Source organism: Cydia amplana, chromosome Z (assembly GCF_948474715.1).
Source record: "Cydia amplana chromosome Z, ilCydAmpl1.1, whole genome shotgun sequence".
Classification (NCBI taxonomy): domain Eukaryota; kingdom Metazoa; phylum Arthropoda; class Insecta; order Lepidoptera; family Tortricidae; genus Cydia; species Cydia amplana.
In genome coordinates this window covers 5,552,159-5,576,878 of record NC_086096.1, presented here as the reverse complement: position 1 = coordinate 5,576,878, position 24,720 = coordinate 5,552,159, and the positions used below count along the sequence as shown (strand labels likewise).

At 37.8% G+C, this 24,720-nt stretch overlaps 1 protein-coding gene across 1 annotated transcript in view; it reads left to right on the top strand.

Moving 5' to 3' along the window:
• The first annotated feature begins 7,112 nt into the window (after positions 1–7,112).
• LOC134660881 (epidermal growth factor receptor) overlaps positions 7,113–24,720 on the top strand; it is a 137,932-nt gene continuing 120,324 nt past the window's right edge. The window contains exon 1 of the mRNA XM_063516727.1: positions 7,113–7,276. Within this exon, the coding sequence (XP_063372797.1) occupies positions 7,201–7,276 (76 nt within the window). The 5' untranslated portion in view covers positions 7,113–7,200. The remainder of the gene's footprint in view (positions 7,277–24,720) is intronic.

The following is a 24,720-nucleotide window of genomic DNA, read 5'->3' as shown; positions in this document are numbered from 1 at the left end:
ATTTCTGTTTATAAAATATTTATCAAGTAAAATACGGAAGCGTTTTTTCTCAATTTCCTGTTTATACGGTTGTTCCAACCTTCCACGGCATTTGTTGTAGTTTGCTGTTCGTTGTAGCAACTGATAGTATTTATTGCTTTATTGTCTAACCACTGAACAATGAAGTACGTTATAAAATCATCAAACGCATCACTATGCTCTTCCAAAATATGCGGTATGTCTTCGATGATAGAAAACCAACCATCAATTGTTAGTTCCTTGGGCAAATATGGCAAGGCTTTACAATATCTTAAAAATCTCCTTCCTTCTCTATGTTTATTAAGGCCTAATGCCTTGCCGTTTGTTGAAATCGCCTGTGTAAAGTGAAATAAGCAGCCACTGACTCGTGCGTCGGGGTATATTTCGTGAATTGCATTTATCATTCCTATTTCATAGTCAACTTTGAATGTAGTAGGATTCCATGATGGTAAATGGTCTTTTAATATTTCTAAAAATCTTTCATAAGTATCTTGTGTCTTATCTGGTAAAATGCTTGTTTATAGCAGACCCAAGGCTCTAATAGTATTCAATGCCTTCTCAAGCTCCACCACACTCTTTGTCCCGCCAGTTCCAAAGCACCTTATCTTGGTTCCAAGGTTGGCTTTATCATCAGAGAGCAACTGAGCCAAAGTGGTGCCATCCTCGTTCTTCACGGAAGCAATCCTAGCAATACTTTCTTTTGACACCTTTCCCAACTTAAACTGCTGAATAGCACACAGAAGCGGGTAATATCCAAACACTTCTGTAAAGTGTTCAGCCCCTGGTGCAGCAGAATAGTACAATTTTTTATTGGCATCCTGCAAACCAAGATACCGTATAATTTTTATTGTTAATAGTTCCCAAGTCCACATGCACAGTATATAATTGCCTAAATGGTTTAGGAATCATCTTAAATGTGCCAACATCAGAAATGATTTTGACTCGTTGAAATATTTTTTTACAGTTATCACTTACGTACACCAAAATTTTGTCGGCTTTTCCGTCGTTACATAGTAAATTTTTCTCAAATTTTGCAGGCAGTTCAACTTTATCTAATGACCTAAAATTCGTTTTTAATACTTCATTAGCTTTATTTAGCATGTTATTTATATAAGCCAGATTTCTTGTCATAAAAAGATGGAATATTTTCAATAAAGTTGATACCTCTCTCTAATAATCATTGATTCTTCAAATATTTTTGGTATTGGCTCATATTCTTCTATTACTCTTTTCCGGCAATTATCCAAACATTTCAAAATTGCTATTTTTTCATCATTCGGCTTACAAGATTTGTCATGCGGGGCCCGCTTTTGAACGGCATCCCGTTCTGGATTTACGGTAACCGACGCGTTACAGATATCGCGACGGCTACATCGCCAATTAGTTGTTAAAGATCGAGGATTTTCTTTAGCAAAGTGATATTTGTAATCAGCATAAAGCGACACGTCTTTATCTTTCCTACTTTTCACAAAAGATATTTCATGGACACACATTTTGAATATTCTTACACATATGAATGACAAATATCGTTGATAGTTTAATCAGAACTATCAATTTTAAAGTGGCCAGTAACTCTAGACAGCCAACTGCCATGAAGAAAATCATCAATATCTGAAGAGGTTCTCAACGTACCTAATAAATCACAAGTCAATACGATACCGTGTTCAATCAAGAATGCACATGGTATCGTCCAACGACGCGATGTCGCAACGTGACACGACGTCGTAAGGCTACACGACTTCGCAACATGAGACGACGTCGCGTCGTCTCACAATACGAAGCCGTATCGTGGGTATGTGTGTGGACTGTGTGGGCCCTATGTAATCGAACTTGAAATATGTATGAGCAAATAATGAGTTTTCTATTACATACACGTTAATAAGTTAATATTACAAATTTAAAAAATAGAATATCTATTTGATCACTTCACTTACACACATGCAACAGGGGCTTTGGAGGTACCTATAGTTCTTTTAATTTTAGGCCAACTAAATATGCAATCCTGCGGGTAAGGACTTTTGCGGCAGAAACAACTCCAAACTCCCAAGTGAGTGACAGATTTAAGTATAAATTTTCTACTTCACATTTCGCTCTTTTATCTTGTTTGCTTAATGAAAGTAAGAAAACAGAAATTTTGTTACATTGTCATTCTTTTTTATAAAACAGTCAGTAAATATTGCAACAAATCTTTATTTTATATATATTATTAGTACCGAAGTGCACATCAAACGACGACAACAATTGGCGGGAAGTTATTTAATCCGCTATGTGACAGAGGGGTAATTGTATTCAAACAAACTACACCAAAAATATTAATAGTCCGCTACTAGTTAAAACTAACTAGTAGTAGGTACACTGGCAACTAGTAAGTAATAACTAGTAACCTAGTTTCGACAAATAGGGCTCTGGACATCACTCGCACAACATATAATCGTTGTCATTCGTCCAGTAAGTTCATTTCATTCACGTTCGCGTACTCCGTGTTCTGTCTTAAACAAGCGATGCTCTTTTAGTTTACACGTTAATTTACCCGGGCTGCCCTGCTCGATCCCGCTCGCGCTCTCGTCCCCTCCCTGGCGGAGGCTTACCTGCGCGCTGCGCGTGAGCCTCTCTTGAGATGCCTAGATTAAGCAGGTAACAGACGGGTCAAAAGTGTTATAACTTTATAAGCTGCAAAATGTAACATTGATTTTTAAAATTAGATAATTCAAGTGAGTGCATACAGTCTGTTTTTTAAGGATAAACAAAGAAGCAGTCGTCGTCAACCTTTTCTGCTTGGGACAAATATTACATGTCCTTAACAGAACGAAACCTTAACAGGCCTATATTGGTGACGGCAAAACGTTCGGGGGAGAACGAGTCAGTCTTTTTTGCAAGCCACTTGGGCCTGCCTCTGGTTGGTACATCGCAGTCCGCACGCCACCAAACACACAGCGAAAAATAAGTTCTTAATTAATTAACAAATAGGTACTCGTATTAATAATCACGTAATCTGAATTCAACAATTTGTTGATCACCAAGAAAACAACAAAAAGAACGTAATACGATTGACAACATTGCCAATGTTAATGACAGCGAAAATAACGATTTATGATGCAATGCAACCTTTCCAGAACTGAATAACGAAATTTAAAATAACAGCGTATAAAAATTAATACTTTCAAAATAAATATACCTACTGTTTTAAGTATTATTTCGATATACATATAAATAATGAAAACTCTTCTATAATTTTAGTGTCGACAGCAATAATGTTACAAGTTTTTTTTAATAGCTGTTTGAAATACTTTGACAGTTGTGTGGCATAGTGTCTTATATAAAAGACCTCGTGCTTCGTGCTTTATCCTTCTTTCTAATGCTAAAAAACGCTAAGTAAGTAGAGTAGATGATTAAAATAACGTCATGTATGCTATCTTATGTGATTCATTAATGTTTGCAATTGACTTACAATGTTGAGATAAGCAACTAACTGCGCTACTAAGTAGGTATGTACTTATTAGAGAAAACTGTAGTTGAGTGCTCCAAAATAATAGAACAGTAAAGTGGGTACATACCTCTATTTACTCGTAACATAGTCGTAAGAATTTTGATATGTTTATTTTATTATAGATTTTTTACGGTTAGTTTAAATTAGTTACCAAAATTATTTAAAAAAATTAAGGTCATCCCGCCATCTCTTTTTTTGGTTTGGTTGTTTTTTTTTTAAATATTTAAAGTATTTAAGTATAAAAATAATTTTGAGGTAATCAGGAATAATATAATACCTAGTTACTTTTTGTAGGAGAGTTAAATTTTTAGGTAATTGTTTTTATATTCTTCTACTATTGTTACATTGACACATTTTATCGATGAAAACGTGTAAGTACATATATTTGTTACCTACTTACATAATAAATTCAATAACACAGTATAAGTGTACCTACTTTTTTTTTACTAGCCTATAAGATTTTTCCACTGCTGGGCAACTTCAGGGCAAGGAGGGGAGTTCCTCTTTCTTGCCATTTGGTGCACAATGTGACTTCACAATATTTAAGGTCGTCTTCTTTCTAAGTCGTCAAGGAATCTCTATATATTTTGTAGTGCCTACAAGAACTTTATACCAACTAGTCTGTGCTAGAAGTTTTATATGTGTAGGCAGTATTATTATTATTATTGGGGTGGTATCGGGCCTTTGAGTGTCACGTCGACCAAGTATTGATCTATTGTGACGGCCCTTTAAAGTTCATTACTAATGCCCGTTGCATCCAGAAAATTACAGATGCTTTGGGCCGTAACGTTCTGTACCTCATAGGGTTGCAATACATGCCGCCCTAAGTAGGTACTTCTTTTTGACATTAGTGGTCCACAGGAACAGAGAATGTGCATTGCAGTCTCCTCTGACTCCTGGCAGAACCTGCATGTCGCATCTTGTTTCTTGCCAATTTGAAACATGTGCTTGTTCAACTTACAGTGTCCAGTCAGTATTCTAGTCACCGCGCAAGTTTTGTGCCTTTTGAGCCCCAGAAGCTCCTTAGCGATTTTGCTGTTGAACCCTTTGATTAGAGCTTTCGAGTGTACTTGTCCTTTAGCGAACTTCCACCAATCGATTGCTCTCTTTTTTTCTAAGTCGCTGAGCAGAGAATATGCATCCCGTTTTGTGATTCCACAGAACGGTTCTGGGCCGACCAGGGGTGTGTCTGCGCCCTTTCTTGCAAGTTCGTCTGCTTCTTCGTTTCCGTTAATGTCGGAGTGCCCTGGTACCCATCTAAGTGTGACTTTGTTGGAGTTAGCCAGTGCATTTAGGTTTGTTTTACAGTTCTGGACTAGTTTTGAGTTTGACTCAAGGGATTCTAGTGCCAGCAGAGCAGCCTGGCTGTCTAAGTTGATGTAGATATGTTGGTATCTTAGGTTTCTGTCCAGGTTAATCTCCGCACATTTGTTGATGGCGAAGACTTCTGCCTGGAAGATTGAGGCCTTTGTGCCCATGCTGACGCTAGCTCTGAGCTTAGGTCTCTCACCATAGATCCCACATCCTACATCATTTCCTTTCTTTGAACCATCCGTGTACCAGATGTGGCTTCCCTCTTCAACGTACATTTGGTTGTTAGTCCATTTGTCTCTAGGAGGTATTTCTACTGTGTACAGTTTGGTGAAATGACATTCGGTGTGCGTGTCATCAGTGGGCATGTTAAGGGTTTTATTTGCAAAAACCCAGGCCTTTAGTTTGGCTAATGCTTGGGAGCGCCATTTTGGCCTATTTAGTGTGCATATTCTGTAGACGCACTGCTTGGCCTCCTTTGGCACCTGCAGATGGAGTGGTATAATGTCCAGCAGTGCATCTAGGGCCGCCCCCGGAGTCGAGGAGAAGGCGCCTGTCGCTGTTAAACAAGCCGTGCGTTGCAGGCTGTTTAGAGTTTCTATTGCCGTCTTTTGGTTGGTTTTGTTACACCAGACTGCGGAGGCGTAGGTGATAATTGGCCTCACTACCGCTGTGTATAACCACATAGCAATATTGGGTCTTAAGCCCCATCTTGCTCCTGCCATTCGACAGCAAGACCACATGGCCATTTTCGCTTTTTGTATAATATTTCTCAGGTGAGGGTTCCAAGTTAACTTTTGGTCGAAAATAACCCCTAGATACTTGACCTCTTCTGAGAATGGTATTATTTGTCCATTAAGTCTTGGTTCTTTAAGCTTTTCGAGCTTTCGTTTCCTTGTGAATGGTACTAATACAGTCTTGCTCGGATTAATGGACAATTCATTTTCTCTACACCATTTGAATATTGTGTTTAGAGCTCCTTGCATTAAGTTGGATATTGTGTGGAGGCAAGGGCCTTTGACGATGACTACAAGGTCGTCGGCATATCCTTGTGTGTCAAAGTCTTGGCCTGACATAATTGCAAGAAGTTGGTCCACTACTAGGGTCCATAATAGTGGGGATAAAACTCCTCCTTGTGGGCACCCTTTTGTGGTATAAAATTCATGTTCTGTAGTATGGAGGGTCAGAGTGGCTACTCTGTTAGAGAGCATGCTATGTACCCATCTGGTGGTGGTTTCGTCTACTCCCTTTGATTTCATACCGTTGAGTATGGTCTCTGTGGGCGTATTGTCGAAAGCACCTTCAACATCAAGGAACGCACATAGAGCGGTTTGCTTTTCCTCTAGGGTTTTCTGCACCTTGTCAACCAGGTCAAGTAGGGCAGTCTCCGTAGATTTACCCTTTTGGTAAGCATGTTGGTTTACACTAAGTGGTCTTTCCACCAGGTATTTCGCTCTAATGTGCTGGTCAATGATTCTTTCCATCGTTTTAAGTAAAAACGATGTTAGACTAATAGGTCTGAAGGATTTAGGTTGTGAATAGTCCTTTTTCCCTGCTTTTGGTATGAAGCGTACCTTGACCCTAGTCCATTGATCTGGTATGATTCCCCACGCGAAACTTGCTCGGAATATTCTGACCAGATGCGGGAGGAGGAGGTCTTGTCCTTGCTGTAAAAGCGCTGGAAACACTCCGTCTTCTCCCGCTGATTTAAATGGTTTAAATTTTTCCAATGCCCATTTAATTTTGTTTGGTCTGAAGATATTAGTTGCCAAATTCCAGTCGATATTGCGTGATTGAATCACCTTCACTAAGAGAATGTTATTAGATATACTAGAATTTACAAATCAAAGAATAACTACAACATGTAAGTAAACCACAAAATTATAACTCAAAGACTTTTAGCACGTACACTAGATGTGCCTTTAGAAAACTAGTACTTGCTTTAGAGATATTTAGGGAAGACACCTGACTGAGATTTGCTTCAACATGACGCGCTTGACTAGGCCGGCGCTGCACCTTTCATTAAAACCCCACAACCCAACAAATAAAATTATACATTACTAATTTGTATAACAACAACGTGATATAACTACTAACTATTATTCTTCATGGGTTACGTAATATCATTGTGTGATTGAGTATCTTTCTAAAGGGTAAAACTCTTTGCTAACCATGTGGGACTCGTTGTACGCCATGCGGTATCCCCACAGCTCCATAGCCTCCTTGTGTAGGCAGTATGTGGCAGTGTCGCATCTGGCGTTACAACTCACGCAGCGCGCGCGCAGGCAGCGTCATTAAAGCTACGCCACCGTGCGGGGCGCGCGTGTACCGCGATGACTGTGCCTGTATAGCATGCCTGTGTGCTTGTGCCTGTGACTGTGACAATGACTGTGTGTGCGTTTACCGTGCTGCTGGGGACGCTGCTTCTCTCCGGTTGCACCGCTGAATTCCAGGAGAGAGGTTTGACTAATAAAGTTTTCATTTACTCTTAAATGTTAGTGTTAAGTTCAAGCCTGTTGCGAAGAGGCTGTTGAAAACAAAGTCACGATTAGTAAAGTCAATCCATATAGCTATTAAGAGGTTTTAAATTCATTAAGGTATTCGAAGAATTCACCGTTATCAGAGCTGTAATACTGGTTAATATTGGCATGGTTGTTGTTTTTTCGTATAGGTATACGTACATCTGTTTGTGTTACTAGTGTTACTACAACAACTTATGTAAAAAAAATACCCACGAACCTCTAAAATGCTCTCAAAAATACGTTATTCTTAACTTAGTTCTCTTCCCATTTCCCAATATTCAGACAAGACCAATAGGTAAACTCATTATGTAAAAAAAATTAAGGCTGTGCCTACGTACAGCATTCTAAAGAAAACTATACCTACATATACATATAATTTCAGCAACAACCGTATGAAAAGCTTCAAGAACTAGGTAGGTACATCAAAGTTCACATGACTTATTTCTTGAACCTTTTCAATCAATTTTGTTTTTGACGGGTTACAAGACAATTGTACTGCATTCATTCTGCCTTCTGAGCTGTTGAAGGAACCCACGATGGGATAACACCGATGAACGGACCGACGCCAAGATGATGATGATGATGATTAAGATTTCAACACACTATTATAAACTGGGTAACAACTAACACTAGATCTGGATACACCCAATAATTTAGATTTTAGAACAATTGTTAAACCATTAAGGTCTCAGCTAATTCGGTTGTCCAATGTAAAGAAAACTTTAATTGCTTTAACGATTAAAAACTTACCTATAAATTGTTATTCTTAATTTTTCAATAAATATATATCAGCGAATTCTCCGCTTAAGCACCTAATACCTAATACAGGCTGTCCTCGTAGCTTTGCTGAGCTCAGGTCGTTCAAGCGTATCTGGCGAATAAGTGTCATTTCAGATGATGCGTTGTTGTTACTTATCTCAAGATTACCGTTATACAGCGCAGACCTAATACTTAACTCACATGGTTGGCGAGATATGTAGTAGCGCGGTGGTTTTCTACTAGGTTTTCTTTGTTTGGGACTAATGTCTTATTAAAGTTTTAAATTAGGTAAAACTCAATTTATAACATATCAGCCGCACATAACAATACTTTTAGCCATGCTGACCTGCAGCGAGTGTGGCCGCACATTTGCTGCAAAGATTGGCTACGTTAGTCACCTAAGAGCGCACCAGCGACGCTCTCAGCAGTAGAAAGCAGTCGCTGTGGCTGAAAACGGCTAGGAGATGATGATGATGATGTCTTTGGTTGGAGCAAGGCAAAGGCTACTCTGATGATGCTGCCCTGTCAATCCTCCATATATTATGAATAAGCAAAAACCGTGCGTCGTCTGTTGTCTCTCTTCTCTCCCTCTCGCTCGTAGGGTCCGTAAAGAAAAAATAAACAATATAGCTTGGGCATTGTAGTATTGTTGATTCATAAGAGTATGAGGTTTGTACTTGTACCAGTGCCAGTCTGTCAGTATTTTCAAAGACATTCGGCGCCAGCTCTTGTAATGTTCAAAGAAATAACTTTTGAAAATATTAAGATATTTATTCTGAAAACTTTCAAATATATAGAAATTTACAAACTTATAACTACTTACACACAAATTAAGGATACTATATTATGCTAGGGTCGATAGGTACCCGGGTAAATTTGCCTAGCACGCTGCTGGCGTTGCCTCTTCGAACGGCCAGCGAAATATGGTGGACTAAATATGTGCCGGACCTGGGGTTTTCTCGGAGGCGTTGACCTAACTTTCTTATAACTTTTGAAAAAAATCCCGTCCAATGAATGGACAGAAAGATGCGATGCCTAATGTCTATAGAAAATTAAATAAAACTTAATGAAGATACATTATTCATGTTTAATCCAGTTCTTATAGATCTACTAGCTATAGGTATCTTTGAGAGATTTATAGCATCGTTACGTTTGAAATGAACCGTAAAATCGGAATTAATTGTGTTTTTATTATATAACGGTTGATATTTGCTTGTTGAAGGCTGCTTACCGACAAGAAATTCTAGAAATTTCTTGAGGGCGCCACTAAGCTGCAACAGGCAACACATGATGCAAACATCTCCTTCTGCCGCATATAGGGATAAGTTCGCCTCGTACTTCTTACTAATTGTATGTTATTTTTAATGTCTTTTTGTACAATAAAGAGTTTACTACTACTACTACTACTACTATATGTGCGTTCTTTCCGTTTGTTGTTTTGCAAGATGACGTTGCCGTTGACATACGTATGTAACGGATATTTTCAAGCAGGTAACTACAAAACGAGTTCTCCATACAACCGTTGTCTTTTTGTCTGGATAAAGGCATTATGAAGAAATATATATCTGGACATTAGATATTTTCACCATTTTATTATAATTACTATCAGCTTTTAAAAGCTCACCCAACCCAGTATGCTAACCCAATCAAAACACTGGTTTAGGTTCTCTAAAATCAGTTTACTAAATATAAAAACTATTAAAAACATCCTCTGCAAAATTTCATAGAACATAATTTGTCTAAGAAGTATTTCTATTCTCAAATTCTGAATTGGAAACTGAATAAAATCCGTGATGCGATAGGCCAAGGTGAAATTACGTTCCAAATAGTTTCTACGATCGTATTGCTTTTTAATTACGTTTTTATTAGAAATTTACCTAAGCTTAATATTGGAACGATTGTTCTGTATAAAAATGTTGAAGTATTATATCTATTGTTTTTTATATCTACTCCTAAAAATAAAAAGTTGTCTATAGGAAATAAGTACCTACATAAGAAAACAAATCAACAGAAGGCACCACGCAAATAATACTTAAGGAGCTGCATGAGGTGCCTATATAAACTACACTATTTAATATTTGGCTTAAGTATATAAAAATACTCATAGTTACACAAATCTCATATCTACCTCTATTGTCACGATTTTACCTGATAAGCCTTGTCGACTCGTATAAATATTTTCGCACTTTATTTATGCTGTGAGAATTACTGTCCAAGGATTATTATTACAAAACGGCACCAAAATGTAGGTTCTTACTGTACAATGGCGGTCCCACGAGTACCGTTCAGGCTGATGCACCTTACCCCGTTGTGATAAGGTGGGATATTTGTACATATCTATGTACATAGCTACCTATCGTGTTTATTACTTGACTCAATTAACGTGTCGTGCTATGTACCTTGCATTTGAATCGATCCAATGCAAAACGGCGTATGTCCAACCATTTTTTTTGTCTATAGGTCGTACGTCATTGTACCTTCGAACAGATCTCACAAAGAAAAGAAAGATAGTAAAAAGCAAAGTGGCCAAATATATCTGAATGCATCCTTATATCTACGTGTAACAAAGATGTGTTACAATTTAGTTCGAATAATCAGCACTAATTATTTGAATCTTAAATATAATTCGTTTGCTATGACCCCATTTCTTCATAATAATTAACATATTAAGATTTGCTTCTTCTTAAATTGCCCCACAAAAACTTTGGTTACTACATATACCTACGGTATTCTTCATGTACTTAATAATGAATCTATTTTTAAGACTTGGTGACCGCAAAATATTTTTGAAATGTAGAAAACATTCCATGGACCAAACCGCAAAGAACGATTAACAAAGTGACACACACTCCTGTTACTCCTAGAAATACTAAACAATGACCTCATGTAAAAATATAAACATGGGCTTGTAAAGTTCAGTAGGTCGAGTATTGTTTACATTTGTGACCGTCTTTGTAACAAATGTTTTCCTTATTTTACTGTAATGTATAAATTGACTTTATGCGAAAAAGGTGTGCCACGACTTGCATGTTCGTTTTCACAATTGCATATATTGGTCTATCTTGGATCTGTTTATATTTTAAAGAAGGATAAGTAACCGCAAACATGTGTATTTGTAATAAGATCCCTCTCGAGTGCATTTTTACGTGTATTTGTAATAAGATCCCTCTCGAGTGCATTTTTAATATCATAACAAGTTGTAAAACTGAAAGACTGAAATTACCGCAAACAGAGTGAATAAGATGCTTACAAAATATCCAAAGCAGTACCTAGTTACGTCAGAGCACAATGAAGTAGGGTCTAAAGCTAAACATTAGTTTCGAATTGCATCCGAAGTGGTTCAGAGACTCAGGATGTATTGCTTTTTCTCACAGCGGGTGCATCCACTTACGCTCAATAGCACTCTGGGCGGGTATTATCATTGCTTGCCGAGCGCATTCAATCCCAACGCCTCAGTTAGATCCAGTTAAACTTTGGTCTCAGGATCCGTAGTAAGTAAGCGATGTCGAAGGCGCTGTTATTCTGGTCCTGCTCGCTCGAACTTGACAAGCGATGCAAACAATATTGTACGGGATGTGTGGCGTATCTGTTTTTTACCAACTACTCAATTTTGCTTCCGTCTGATTCAGCGTGACGGAAGAGGCATCTCTAAGTTCAAAATGTTAAGGGGTTGATTTTGTATAGTAATTGGTGTATTTTTTTAACCACACCTGGATTGCTTGGGATTTACGACAAGGATGTACCTAATCGTATATTTTGATCTCTTGTATTTTTATTTACTTATATGTTAAACATTATTATGTATGTAAAACGGCGAGCTTCAGTAAAAGATCATGGAACTTTAACAACTTTTATTTAGTTTAACAACAATTACTGAGACTATTTAATGCTATGCGGATCTCATATAATATTCCATATACTTTTAGTACCCCAATAAGCGTCTGTCGTCGGCCACGTATGCTGCTGTATCATGCTAAGGTCCCGCCGGCCGGCGTTAGCGGACGGTGCCTAAAACTTTGGCTGTGTCGCCACTGAGACAGTATGCGTTTCTGACTAAGCGGGTTTTCCACCGCGAACGAGTAATGAGCGAGAGATGGCTAAGCGGAGCGGACTTCGTTGTTAAAAAATAGGTTTGCGTTTCCACCAACAAAGAGTTTAGTTGTTTGATTCCCACCGCAAAAGAGAAATGAAAAAGAGGAATGAGCGGAGAGGGCTGAACGGAAAATGAGAAATAGAAAATGAATAGTCGATTTCCACAGAGAGCGAGTTCAGTTGAAGTTTTGAACTGGTTGCGTGTGGTCGTGTTTGAACATGATGTCGAGCTATACGGAATCAAGTGATAGCGATTATTTTAATAATACTGGTAGAATAGCTTTCCAAGATTCTTGTGTTTGAAATTAATACATCTGATTGAAAAGACTACTCTTTTATTTCTTCCGAATTCAAAGCTTCAACTATAGATTTCCATGCAGCTTTCTTTATATCTATGTTTCGGTATTCTTTACTTGCTATGTCCCATAAACATGGGTATTGTCGAACAGCTTCAATAAATCGCTCCATTGCCAAAAAACACGACTCGTCAGTCAATCACAGCAATATGAAAGCGCGCTCGGTGCCGGCGGCGGCGGGCAGGGAGGGGCGGAGACAGCAACGAGTCCTTTTCAAACTAGTCGGCCGGACCTTGACGCAGCGGGCTCATTTTAACTAGTTGACTCGCTCCGCTCACCTCTTTCCCTGTGGAAACGCGCCTATGTAATTTACCATTGCGAGTTGACCGGACTCCGTAATGACACCGCTCCGCTCTCACGAGCTGAGCGAGCTCATTTCAACTCTTTTTGCTCATTTTGTCATTTCCGCTCGACTATTTGTTGGTGGAAACACAAGTACGTAGTTTAGTCTTGCGAGTTAAACTAAGTCCTTAATGAGACCGCTCCGCTCGCGGTGGAAAACCCGCTTTAGTATTGGTTTTATTAACAAAGCAAGCCATATAGCCTCAAAAGATTTCTTACGGGTTTTCTAGCCGGTAGTTCGAGTTGCGTACAACTAAGTACTTTCCTGATTTCTAGCCAATTTTATCTATAAACAGACATCGCGGCTCTTGGTCACCGCCTTTGGAGGCATTTCTACCCTAACCGGGCAAGTAGCTTGACTGTTACACAGACTAGAAATGCTAAAATGTCGTACGTTAAATGAACATATTTTACTGAACACTTCCGTAAGTCAAGGTAAAAGATTAAATTGTGCAACAGCAACAGGTATTGAATTAAGCTTTGTTCACTGTAACCATTCCACAAATTTAGTAGTTTCAGTACTAAAATACAAAGACAAGTTTAATAAGTTAATTAATAAGTAAGTATTATATCACAAAAATGTACTGTGTCTTTTAGTTATCATCCTAAAATAGAAGTTGTTATTTAATCCCTCGAACTAATAATGGTACTCGAGCAAGCGAAAGATCCCAAAATTTAACTCACGGCAAGGCACGAGGGTTAAACAAACTTTGCTCCCGAATGAAACACAAACTGCGAGTACAATACAAACTGTAAAACATTACGAATCAAATTCAAAAGAACGTTTAAATATTGATCATTCAAAACTCTGGGTATGGAAATCTGATTAGCTTCTTAACTTAAGAAGGGTGGGAAAAGTGCTTTTTTAACACAATAATATTTACAAAACACGAATAAAAACGAAATTAACAATAAATACAACAATCTACTTAAAATTCAATTAAATGAAAAGTAACTATATTAAAACTAAAATAACTAAATTAGAGCTAGCAGACAAGTCAAAATAACAAACTATTCAAAAATGTCTACCTTAATAAATAAATTTCTTTCTATGTTATAAAATGTACACCCGTCCAAAAGCTCCGCCTGCGGTATTGATCCATAACGCTGGCTGTGTTATCTTACCTCTCTGTACTGACTACTGACTGACAGCGATATACGCTGGGAGAGGTAAACGCCAAGCCAGCCCTGGTCTACTGAAGCGTCGACCCGCCGCCGTGTCGACAGGGCTCTCATAAAGGCTTATATGTTGATTATGGGTTGACTAACCAAACTGAAAATTGCGGGTCCAAAGCGGATCTCCCTGTTGGCGACCGGTACTTGACGAAATGGTTTTGTTGCCAAAGAGTAATTTTGTAGGTGTTTGCAATCCGGATCCGAAATGTATGAAATTATCCGGATCTGGATCCGGATCCGCGGATATTCCCATACATTTCGGGTCCGTCGTGCAAACCCTAGCCCCGTAACACCTGCCATATATATGCGTATGTTTCTGGAAGATATTCTTTTACTTCCGTTAGGAGGGCACCACGGTTATCCGAGTTAAAAGCATTTTTGACCTAATTTTTATACCGCATAGTCTTGGTGCCTCAAAAAAGGCTGCTTCACAACCACTTTTGACACCAAAACCCATCTGCCGAGGCTTAAAGATATTTGTCAATTTCTGATTATATTTTCGTTCGGCAGCAGAGTTTTAATTCCTAGCGTCTATGAGTAGGTATATGTGTTGTGTTGTGGTGCAGCCGCCAGCGATAGGACGGATGCCACCATCTTTTTTTGCCAAAGCAATGAGAAAGGAATGGCACTATTCAGCACCGAAGAACTCTAGTTCAGATTTTCCTCCTCAGATAAAAATCTCTAAAAACAAATCTACTTAAATGTATACAATGAGCCCGCACGCTCTGAGTGTGGCTTGTTTTTTCTCGGCTCGGTGTATCGGGTTTCCCCAGTTTAGCGTGGCTTAAGTTACAAATCAGCCAAGAGACAAATTTCAACGGTGTCAGATGGAGCGTGTGTTACGCACGATAAGTCGCACAGTGGGCTAAAAAATACAGCAAGTATCTAGTAAGAAATAAACCATCATGTCCGAAAGATTATGAATAATGGTCTTAATATCTTAAATATGACGCTTCAAATGTTCGTCAGTCAAACATATCAGCAAAGTTTAGTTATAAAGGTTTTAGGCTAATTTAAAGATAATTAGGTATTATGAAAAAAACATGTGCGTGATACCTACATTATTGTCTTGTATTATCAAAAAATATTTAAATTAGACTGAGATAACATTTATATGATGATTATGTGTGTAAATAACATAGGTACCTAATTAATTTAATATGAAATGAAATGTGACGGAACGAGCAGCAATGTCCCGGAAATCCTTTTGATAACAAACAATTAACTGTCAATAAAAGTTTCTTACATAACGGGCAAAATAATTACGCACCTGCCTAGTACATAATGGTCGAAAATCTGTTTTTTGGGTTTGTAACAATAGTCATGTGTCAAACGAAAGTGACGCAACAATGCAATAACAAACAACGTGAATTCGTTTAATGTTATCAATGTTATCATAACATGCACTTGACACATACATTATTTTGAGAATAATTCACATACGTAGAAATACAAAGTGTATTAATATGCCAATAAAACTTTTGTGTAATAAACATATTATTATATAAACCATGCCTACTGTAACACGCCTCCGGCTGCTCCCGATGCAAAGGTGCCCATCACGCTCGCTGCGTTGCCGCGTTGGATTGCGATGGACAGTTGTTGCATTAGGAAAACTATAAAGATAAGGACTTTTTCAATGTCTTCATGCTAATTGCCTATCTGGCGCTAAACCGCACAATGATACCGAAGTTAAACATATTCGCGTACAATTTCCAAAACAGACAGGTATGTGGCAATGTTCACAATCGCTTACTGCACGTGTTGACAAAATATGAGTGCATTGTTCCACCACAATGCGCCGAAGCGGCCAGTAACCGCGCTTTTTATTTTTTATTGCCATTTTAATCAGTATTAACTGGACACCATCAAGCTTTGCCGGTGATAGCCGTTGACAAAAGTTATATATACCTGTCGCGTCGAATAATGGTCCTTATGTAATGTAATCAGGCCTAATGTAAAAAATAATTGAGAAAATATAATTTTTACGGTATTTATATTACTTAAATGTTATACCTATTTCTAAATAAATTAGTCTGCTAATTTCCAAAAAATGTCTACAAACGTATTACGTGACAGCTGATAGCGGGATAAGAGTGAACTGTACGGTTAACATCAGTTTGTCACTGACATAAACGCCGTCGAGAACGTAATTTACTTTCTATACATCCCGTTTGCACTAATATGCGAGTGCGAGCGAGATGTATAGAAAGTAAATTACGTTCTCGACGGCGTTTATGTCAGTGACAAACTGATGGTAACCGTACTGTCATAGGGACCATCATGCGACGGGGCATCGACAGGTATACGTATTTTTAATAGCTAGGTAGGTAAGTTCCAGCGGGAAATGTTGCGCTTTACACAAAATTAAATCATTTACGTCACCCTAGACCCTAGGCACAAACACCCTGCGATCTGGAGCATTCACGAATTCACCTCCCTAGGTATGTAATGTACTATTATTATTTATCAAAAGTGTGAAAAGTAAACATTTGCCGTAGGAGATATTATTATTGATTATTGCTTTTTATTAAACCAATCCTAAAATTAGGGAATACATTTAAATTATGAAAACTCTTAATTCTTAATGTTTTAAAAATTCCAATTTATAACCATGTGATTCAGATATTTTTATGTATCGCCTTTGCAATTATCTTTTTGGTTTGTTATCGCTTTGTTTGTATTGCTGCGTCACTTTCATTTGTGATATTAAGGAAATTAACACGAATTAAGTATCAATACGGCCATTTATCTTGCTGGTATTGAACTAGTAAAACAAACCTAAATAAAAAGCGTTTCGTTAAACTTAGCTTATAGTCCCTTGATATTCTTAGCGCTACTTGCACCAACCCACTAACCTGGGGTTAACCGGTTAAACCGTTAACCCATTGTCAAATTGTACTGATAGTCATGGGTTTTACCGTTTAACCCGTGTTAGTGAACGGTGCAAGTGGCCCTTAGCTGTCCTAAGATTTTGCTAAGCATTACGTAGATAACAATAACACCGACACTCCACAAGGCCGGTGTTCATAGATATGTATCTGCACAGCGGCGTCTACGCACCCAATTATACCTATGTTTATTGTTGTACATAAAGCCCTTGCTACACGGTCGCCGACAAGCCTTCTAACCGTCTGACCTTGGTCAGTTTTGGTCAAATATTGTTGGAAACAACTGTCTACACGGTCCGGGACGGACCAAGGCCACGCGGTCTGAAGGCTTGTCGGCGACCGTGTAGCAAGGGCTTAATATGCTATTATACTTATAATAAATCTTAGATAGGCGCGAACAAAAATATACTTAATTCAAGAGAATAATTTTACTTAGAACTGGCATTTAAAGTACTACATATAATGATAATTAATGATAAATATAAATAACAACAAATACGAAAGTAAAGTTCAGTTGTCTTTTGCACTTATACTCATTGTCTCTAGAATGATTAAAATTAAGGACTCAACATTAAAATAGACTTAATCGTCTCAGAAACACCACATCGTATAGGTCTAGCATTAATCTAAGGTGGTTTAAAACTTAAGCTTAAGCTTATAATAACATTTTTACTTACTTAACTAGTTAACATAAAGCAAAACAGCTTCATGTCAAGCCTTCAACTAGTCCGCGCTCATAGCTGGCCATAACAACTTCATACCAACCGACTGCCTCTGTTGAACGGTAACCGCCACAGTTGAAACCACAGAAAATATTAAAGAGGTTAGAACGGCTATCGCGCGCAGTTAGTATCGGAACCGGTGTCGCCGCTCGTTCCTCTCCACATTTCCACATTTCTCGCGCAACGGTAGTAAAAACTTGTGTGCGTGGTGAATGGATACGCCTCCTTTAGACAGATTGGATGTCTGGCTTCTTAATCTGAACGTTATTGTGGCGCAAAAGGCATGTTTACGTTTTTCGGTCAGCGCGGGCGAGTACTAGCATGCGAGCGTTTGCTCATAACCGGCGGCGACACATACCCTGCTCGCATCGCCATTCTACTGTGGTTGAAACTCGATGGTGCATTTATAAAACACATGGTCCCTTATCGCGATCCCGCCCACATGCGAGTTCTATGTATTTCGTAATCCGTTTATCCGTCGTTTATCGTTATCGATAGGGTCTCGCTATCGGTGGTGAGTGTATCCAGTTAGGTCCACTTGCACCATTCCACTAACCCGGGGTTAAGCGGTTTAACCGTTAACCCAGTGTCAAATTGGACTGGTAACCATGGTAACTTCTGGTTTCACTGGTTAACCCCGGGTTAGGGCCACCCCACATCTAGCGTCTTTCGAGCGTCGGCGTCTACAACTCTATAGCCGAACGTCGACGCAACGTCATTTTCCATAGCGCTGACCAGACGCCGACGCTCGAAAGACGCTAGATGTGGGGTGGCCCTTAGTGGAATGGTGCAAGTGGGCTTTATTGTACTTAACTAAGTAACCCAGGATAATCAAAACAAGCAAGTACTTTTTACCCATTTTAAACTTAACCTTTCGTATGCCTCTTGTCCCGTATCCGTCCCAGACAATTTGGACTGTATGTTATAATTTCAAAGTTATTAATTCAGTAGCAGTTTTTGACAGGGGCATACGAAGGGTTAATAAACTTAAAATCATTACTTATGGTACTAATAACTATAATTTGAAATATAGAAAAAACTCGCAAATAATACCAGCGGCCTCTGACGAGATAAAACCTAAAACTATTAACCCTTAAATGCATGACTTTTTCTTTTTGCCAGAAATTAATATATGTATCACATAATTGTTTGCCGATTCTAGGAAAAATAGTAAAAAATATATAACTTCGGTTTTCACTGCGAAATCAGTGTTAGAAGTTGAATTGGCTAAATCATATTTATGTAAATATGTAATTTTCAGTAATAGATATATGAATTTTTTTACTACCATTAGAAAGGTACACTATTTGTGATATACCTAAGATGATAAAGTTTGTAAATATAAAATAATTACAAACCCCGAAAAATCTGCCCAAAATCACATACTAAAAATCATCAACTTCCAGGTTTTTCTAAGTTTTCTGACATTTCGTCTATAAACAAATGTAATTTTTATAAATTAAAATACTGCGTAAATTTATGTAATAATTCGGAAAGTTTATTAGTTTTACTATTGAAATAATATACAGGAACAAATAGAATTTGTTTAACCATTAATCTGTGAGCTGTCTAATGCTTTGTAGACATTTGGCAACACTATGCATTTAAGGGTTAAAACGGATTATTTCATGGTTGGATTCATGGAGGTGGTTGGATGATTTATTTCACGAGTAACAATCGCGGTAACCGGAGATAAAACCTATCACAACCTATCGTTGAACACAGCCCTTGCGCGAAATCACTACGTAACATTGGCTAAATCGCTTTTGACATAAATGGAAGCATTATGAGTTGTCGCGTAGGTAGCACGCCATTTTACAATTTCCCCGCAACTTTCGTTTTTGACATGGTACCACCAGAATCTTTTGTTAGGTTCACAAACACATAAGCACCCGTAGGCGTAACTTAAAATTATTTTTAAGAACCCTACACCTAGAAAAGTTTTTTCATATAAATGTTTAAATAATATTTTTCTGCAAGGCTAGAAGCCTGTGCATATTTTCCCGCGCGGTTTACCAAGAGATAACATCTGTAGCTACAGTGCAGCTGTATATGGGTAATTGTGATAAACAATTAACATTCGAAATAGTCACACCAGGGCTCAAGGGCGCTCACTTTACAAAACAATGCAAAAAGTCAAACTGTATTAATTATAATTATACGTAATTAAAATAATAGCCAATTTTTTAATACTAAATAGGTACCTACATATATTTTGATGCCTATTCAAAAAGTTAATTGTGCCTCATTAGAAACGTCTCGCGCAAAATGTTTAAAGAAGACGTTACTTTACGCTGTGTTAATCTATAGTAAAATGTGGCTGCTCTCAACCAAGGTCCCTAATAACCCAGTCGTGAAAAAGTAATACACGTACAGACAAGGTTAATTTTGCATAAATTATTTGCAAAATACTTCATTTGTGCTCCTAACGTACTTTATAATATAACAATATCTATATATTAACTATCTATATATATATGCAGATAGAAAGTCTTTAATAGTGATAGTGATATTTATTTTACTTTGATGAGTGATGACTTCGTATTAGCATCTTCGAGACGTTCCACGGTTTACAAAGATTATCAAATGTTTCTAAAAAGTATTTCCCTGGTGTACCTACACTTTTGTGAAGTCCCAATTTCTCTCAGCCTAATTCAATTTTACCTTTTATCCGAAGTCCTAAATACTAAAAACATTTTTTTTTATAATATATTAGTTAAAAAAGTATTGCTGTAACAAATATTGAAATTAATTGTTATGCCCATTTTTCATGCAATGCAGAAATACTTTTGGAGCTGGCTATAAACATTTAATAAACGGAATAAACCATGCATGCAAATCTTCAATTAGATAATTGAATTGAAAGGTATCATTATTGTTTAATATTTAAGTAGATACTTAAATCTTAAACAATAATGATACCTTCTGCTGATCGATAAACAAATTACAGTCACCTTAATAGACAAAACATTTTCATTTGCAACATTCGCATTTCCAGCATGCCAAGCCTTATGCTTTGTCAGCATGATAAGGTTCTGTGCGGTATCTAATTACTGGCTCGTAGAACTCCGTGCCACCAATGTACAGTACTTAAGTGAGCAGACACGATTCAAATGAATACTTGAGTCAGCTGTAAGAGTAGCTCCTAATGTGAATCGACACGAAAGGCGCAAGACTAATTGAACATGGGATTTCTAAATCCGTAAAATATAATTGTTGTGTGGTTATGGGGAGCTGAGGACCAGGATTTGAGAATACTAAAATACACAGATTTTTAAGTAAAGATCAAAGGAAAAGTTATGACGACGACTGAGAAGAGGACGATGACGGCGACTCAGAGGGGGATGATGACCGATGAGTGACACTGTCATTTGCGGCCGGAGTAGCCTCACCAGACCGCATGGGCTCACCACCGCCCCTCTCTGAGTTGCCTGCTGGAGTCTTCTCACTGGCCTGCATAATCACGCCATCTTCCTCAACACTCGCTCCGCCAGGTTGCCCGGATGGGCCGTCACCCCCCTCAGGAACTTCGGCCGGCGCTGTCACCCGCCACATCCCACCAGTTAGAAGAGCCTGATGGTAATTGGATAAAAGTACTTCCAGAGCACGTATCGTTTCGTATAAATTATTTCTCAGATCAATATTATCTCATAAAATTCCCCCATTATAATTACCACCTCATCTTTACAATTCAAACAGATCATATTGATGCTTCCCACTTCACTCACGAAATAATACCTACTAATAAATTCTGACATTTCCCCTTATATACACCCCAAAATTTGGTCTCCAAAAAACTGAATCTCGAAAAAATGAACATCATTATTCGAATGCTCCAAACATAAATTTTAACATAAAATTAAATACAATAGTAGTTTATGCAACAGTGATATAATAAGGGTTCTTAAAATTCAAGGGTCGAAGTTACAAAACGAGACGTAGTCGAGTTTTGTAAAAAAAGACCCGAGAATTTTAAGAACCAATTATGAGCTGTTGCATACATTACTTTTTCTATTACAGCTGCAGCAAAAAAAAAAAAAAAAGTTATTATTAAAAAAAAAGAGTTATTATTAAAAAAAAAAGAGTTATTATTAAAAAAAAAGAGTTCTTATTAAAAAAAAAGAGTTATTATTTAAAAAAAATTGAGTTATTATTTAAAAAAAAAAAGCGTTATTATTGTAAATGAAAACATACCTCTTTCAATCAAGATGATCGGAACTTGTATCTTTAAAAAAAATAAAGCAGTTGTATTATACTCATAAGATGACTGCTAGCAGTCATCTTATGAGCCTATAGACAAAGCATTCAAATGACATTGCTTTAGATATCACTGTCAGTCATTTAATTGACACATTTAAGTGCTGGAGTAGAAAAAAGAAGTTTAAAATACGAATCCAAACAAATGAATAAGCCGACTCAGCTGCCATGTTGTTATGTTGTTAAGTCAGGTCAGGTTACATACTTAAGTATTTAAGTAATTTAAGCAACATAATAGATTATTATTATTATTTAAAAAGGAAAAGTTATTCGTACAAATATACATTGAGATTAAACCATTGATTTCGTCAAGCGGCAGGCGTGTCTCACTCCGCGATTTCGTCACTTTGCTACAGGTAGCTAAAAGTACATCCGTTCGGCCCCAATTTTGGGGAAAGCCCATAAGCCGCGCGTGGCGCTGTCGCCACCTAGCGGCCATATCTGTGCTGATCGTAACAGACGCGTTTTGTTAGAGAGTGAGTCTTCTGTACTTAGTACTATTATTTATTCTGTGCAAGAGGTTGCGCTGCGCTCATTTACACCCGGATAATACAATTTTAATATGCCACGGTTATTCTGTTTTGAAAATTGCGTAAATGCAGACGTCTGGCCTAGTGGATGGGACCACTACTCGTACCGTGTCGCCCAGAGGTCAACAGACAGCCACGACTCCTCCTCCTCGCAGTAGGGCTGGCCACATGTTGCAATCACTAAGAAATAGTATGGCACATTATCTATTGCGATAGGGTCGATCGAATAACTACGCGTATCATTTAACTGTTCCCATGGTCAGAACAATTAAACAATTACGTGTAGTTGTTGTGGCTGCAGTACGCCACGATTTACACATACCGTCACATATAGCGGTCATTTTGCGACACTCGGGAGCAATGAAAAGAAAACGGGTATATACACTTTTACAACAGGTATGTACTTAGTGTTGAAACAATTTGCAAGACGCGCCTGTGGTTAGTGCTTGTGATTATGTAGTCCGTACGCATGTGGAGATAGTTCGGGCTCGGGCATACAATCACTGGTCTCAAGCAGCCTCCTGGTGGTCGACGTAGTTTTGGTCTGTCGAGAGGAAACTTGAAGCCGTGCAGTTGACTTAGACTGATCAGACCTCTTGAAGGCTCTCAGTAACACTTGGATATCTTCAGAAAACAATACATTCATTTATTCCTCTTAAAGAGGCGGAAAAATAACGTTAAACATCATTTTCCTGAGTAGGTAATTAAAAGGAAGGCATTAATCGTCCACGGAAGCACAACGCTATAGGAAAGCTTCGTGAAGTGAGAACTCGCATTCTAGGGAAGAGCATGAAAGTTGTGTTTATTATTTGTAGTAAGCTCCATACTAAAATCGTTGAACTGATGTAATTCAGACGCCGAAGTGGCTAAAAACTCTTAATTTAAAAAAAACTAATTATTAACCTTTTAATCGTCGTAGACTGATATATAAGACATACAAAATCGGGCACATTTCGCCGCTGTCTGATAAATAAGACAAAACTTCGTGTAACTTCGTACCCCCCGGCGACACGAGCACGCTCGATGACGTATTCTACGGCGGTTAAAAGGTTAATAAAAATATAAAATTACCAAGTCATACTCAACGGTATAACTATGTATTTACAATTAGACCCCTAACATAAAATAACATGCTATTTACGTCACCATAGCGGAATTAATGCATGTTTCCTTGAAGCCAGATAAATAAATATAACTCTGACTAGGTATGGGTATGATCTTTGACACATACAGACACAGAGAGCCGGAAAAGGGCTAAGTAATATTATAGGTACTTAATGTATAAAAGCTTCTATTCAACGTTTATATATTACCTATGTATGTATAATACATTTCATTTAAAGCAACACTTATACATATAATTTTGGGAGCCAACTCTTAAGAGGCCGTAGTCGATTTGAAAACGCGCGAAGATACGACATTTACACAGTAACCGAACGCCGGTCCCTGCTTGAAACAACGCGACCGACTTAAACAGTATTGATACTTTCGCCACAAAATATGCGTAACTTTAGAACTTTAGTTGGGTTAAAATAAAACTTTCGGTAAATTTGATATCTAATACCTTTAAACGAGCAATTCTTGTTTATTTATTTATTTATTTATTTATATATATATTTCGGGGATCTCGGAAACGGCTCTAACGATTTCGATGAAATTTGCTATATGGGGGTTTTTGGGGGCGAAAAATCGATCTAGCTAGGTCTTATCTCTGGGAAAACGCGCATTTTCGAGTTTTTTTATGTTTTCCGAGCGAAGCTCGGTCACCCAGATATTATTCGTTTATTATACTTACCAACCATGTATTCATATAATAGTTATTTGTACAACAAGAGATCAAAGTTTGATATTTCTTCGAGTGCTTATTTTGAGTCCCGTGCAAGCTAAAGATTCTATAATAGATTCACGAGCGTAGCGAGTGAATCTAATTTAGAATCTTGAGCGTAGTAAGGGACTCAAAAGCGCACGAGATGTAAATAACTTTGATCTCGTGTAGTTCACAAAACTTTCCACCTCAGCAGTGAGAACATATTAGAGAACCCGAAAAATGTATTCCTTCTTCATCACTTACCTATTCACTCATGTTTTCTTAAGATATACCAACAATTAAGTTTTCACCTCAGCAGCTCGAACAAGGGTACTTTGCTACTTAAAAACAGTGAGCAAAATCGCATTTTGCTCATTTTGTCTCACTCAGTGAGCAAAATGCGATATTGCTCACTGTTTTTAAGTAGCTGAGGTGAAAATTATATTGCAT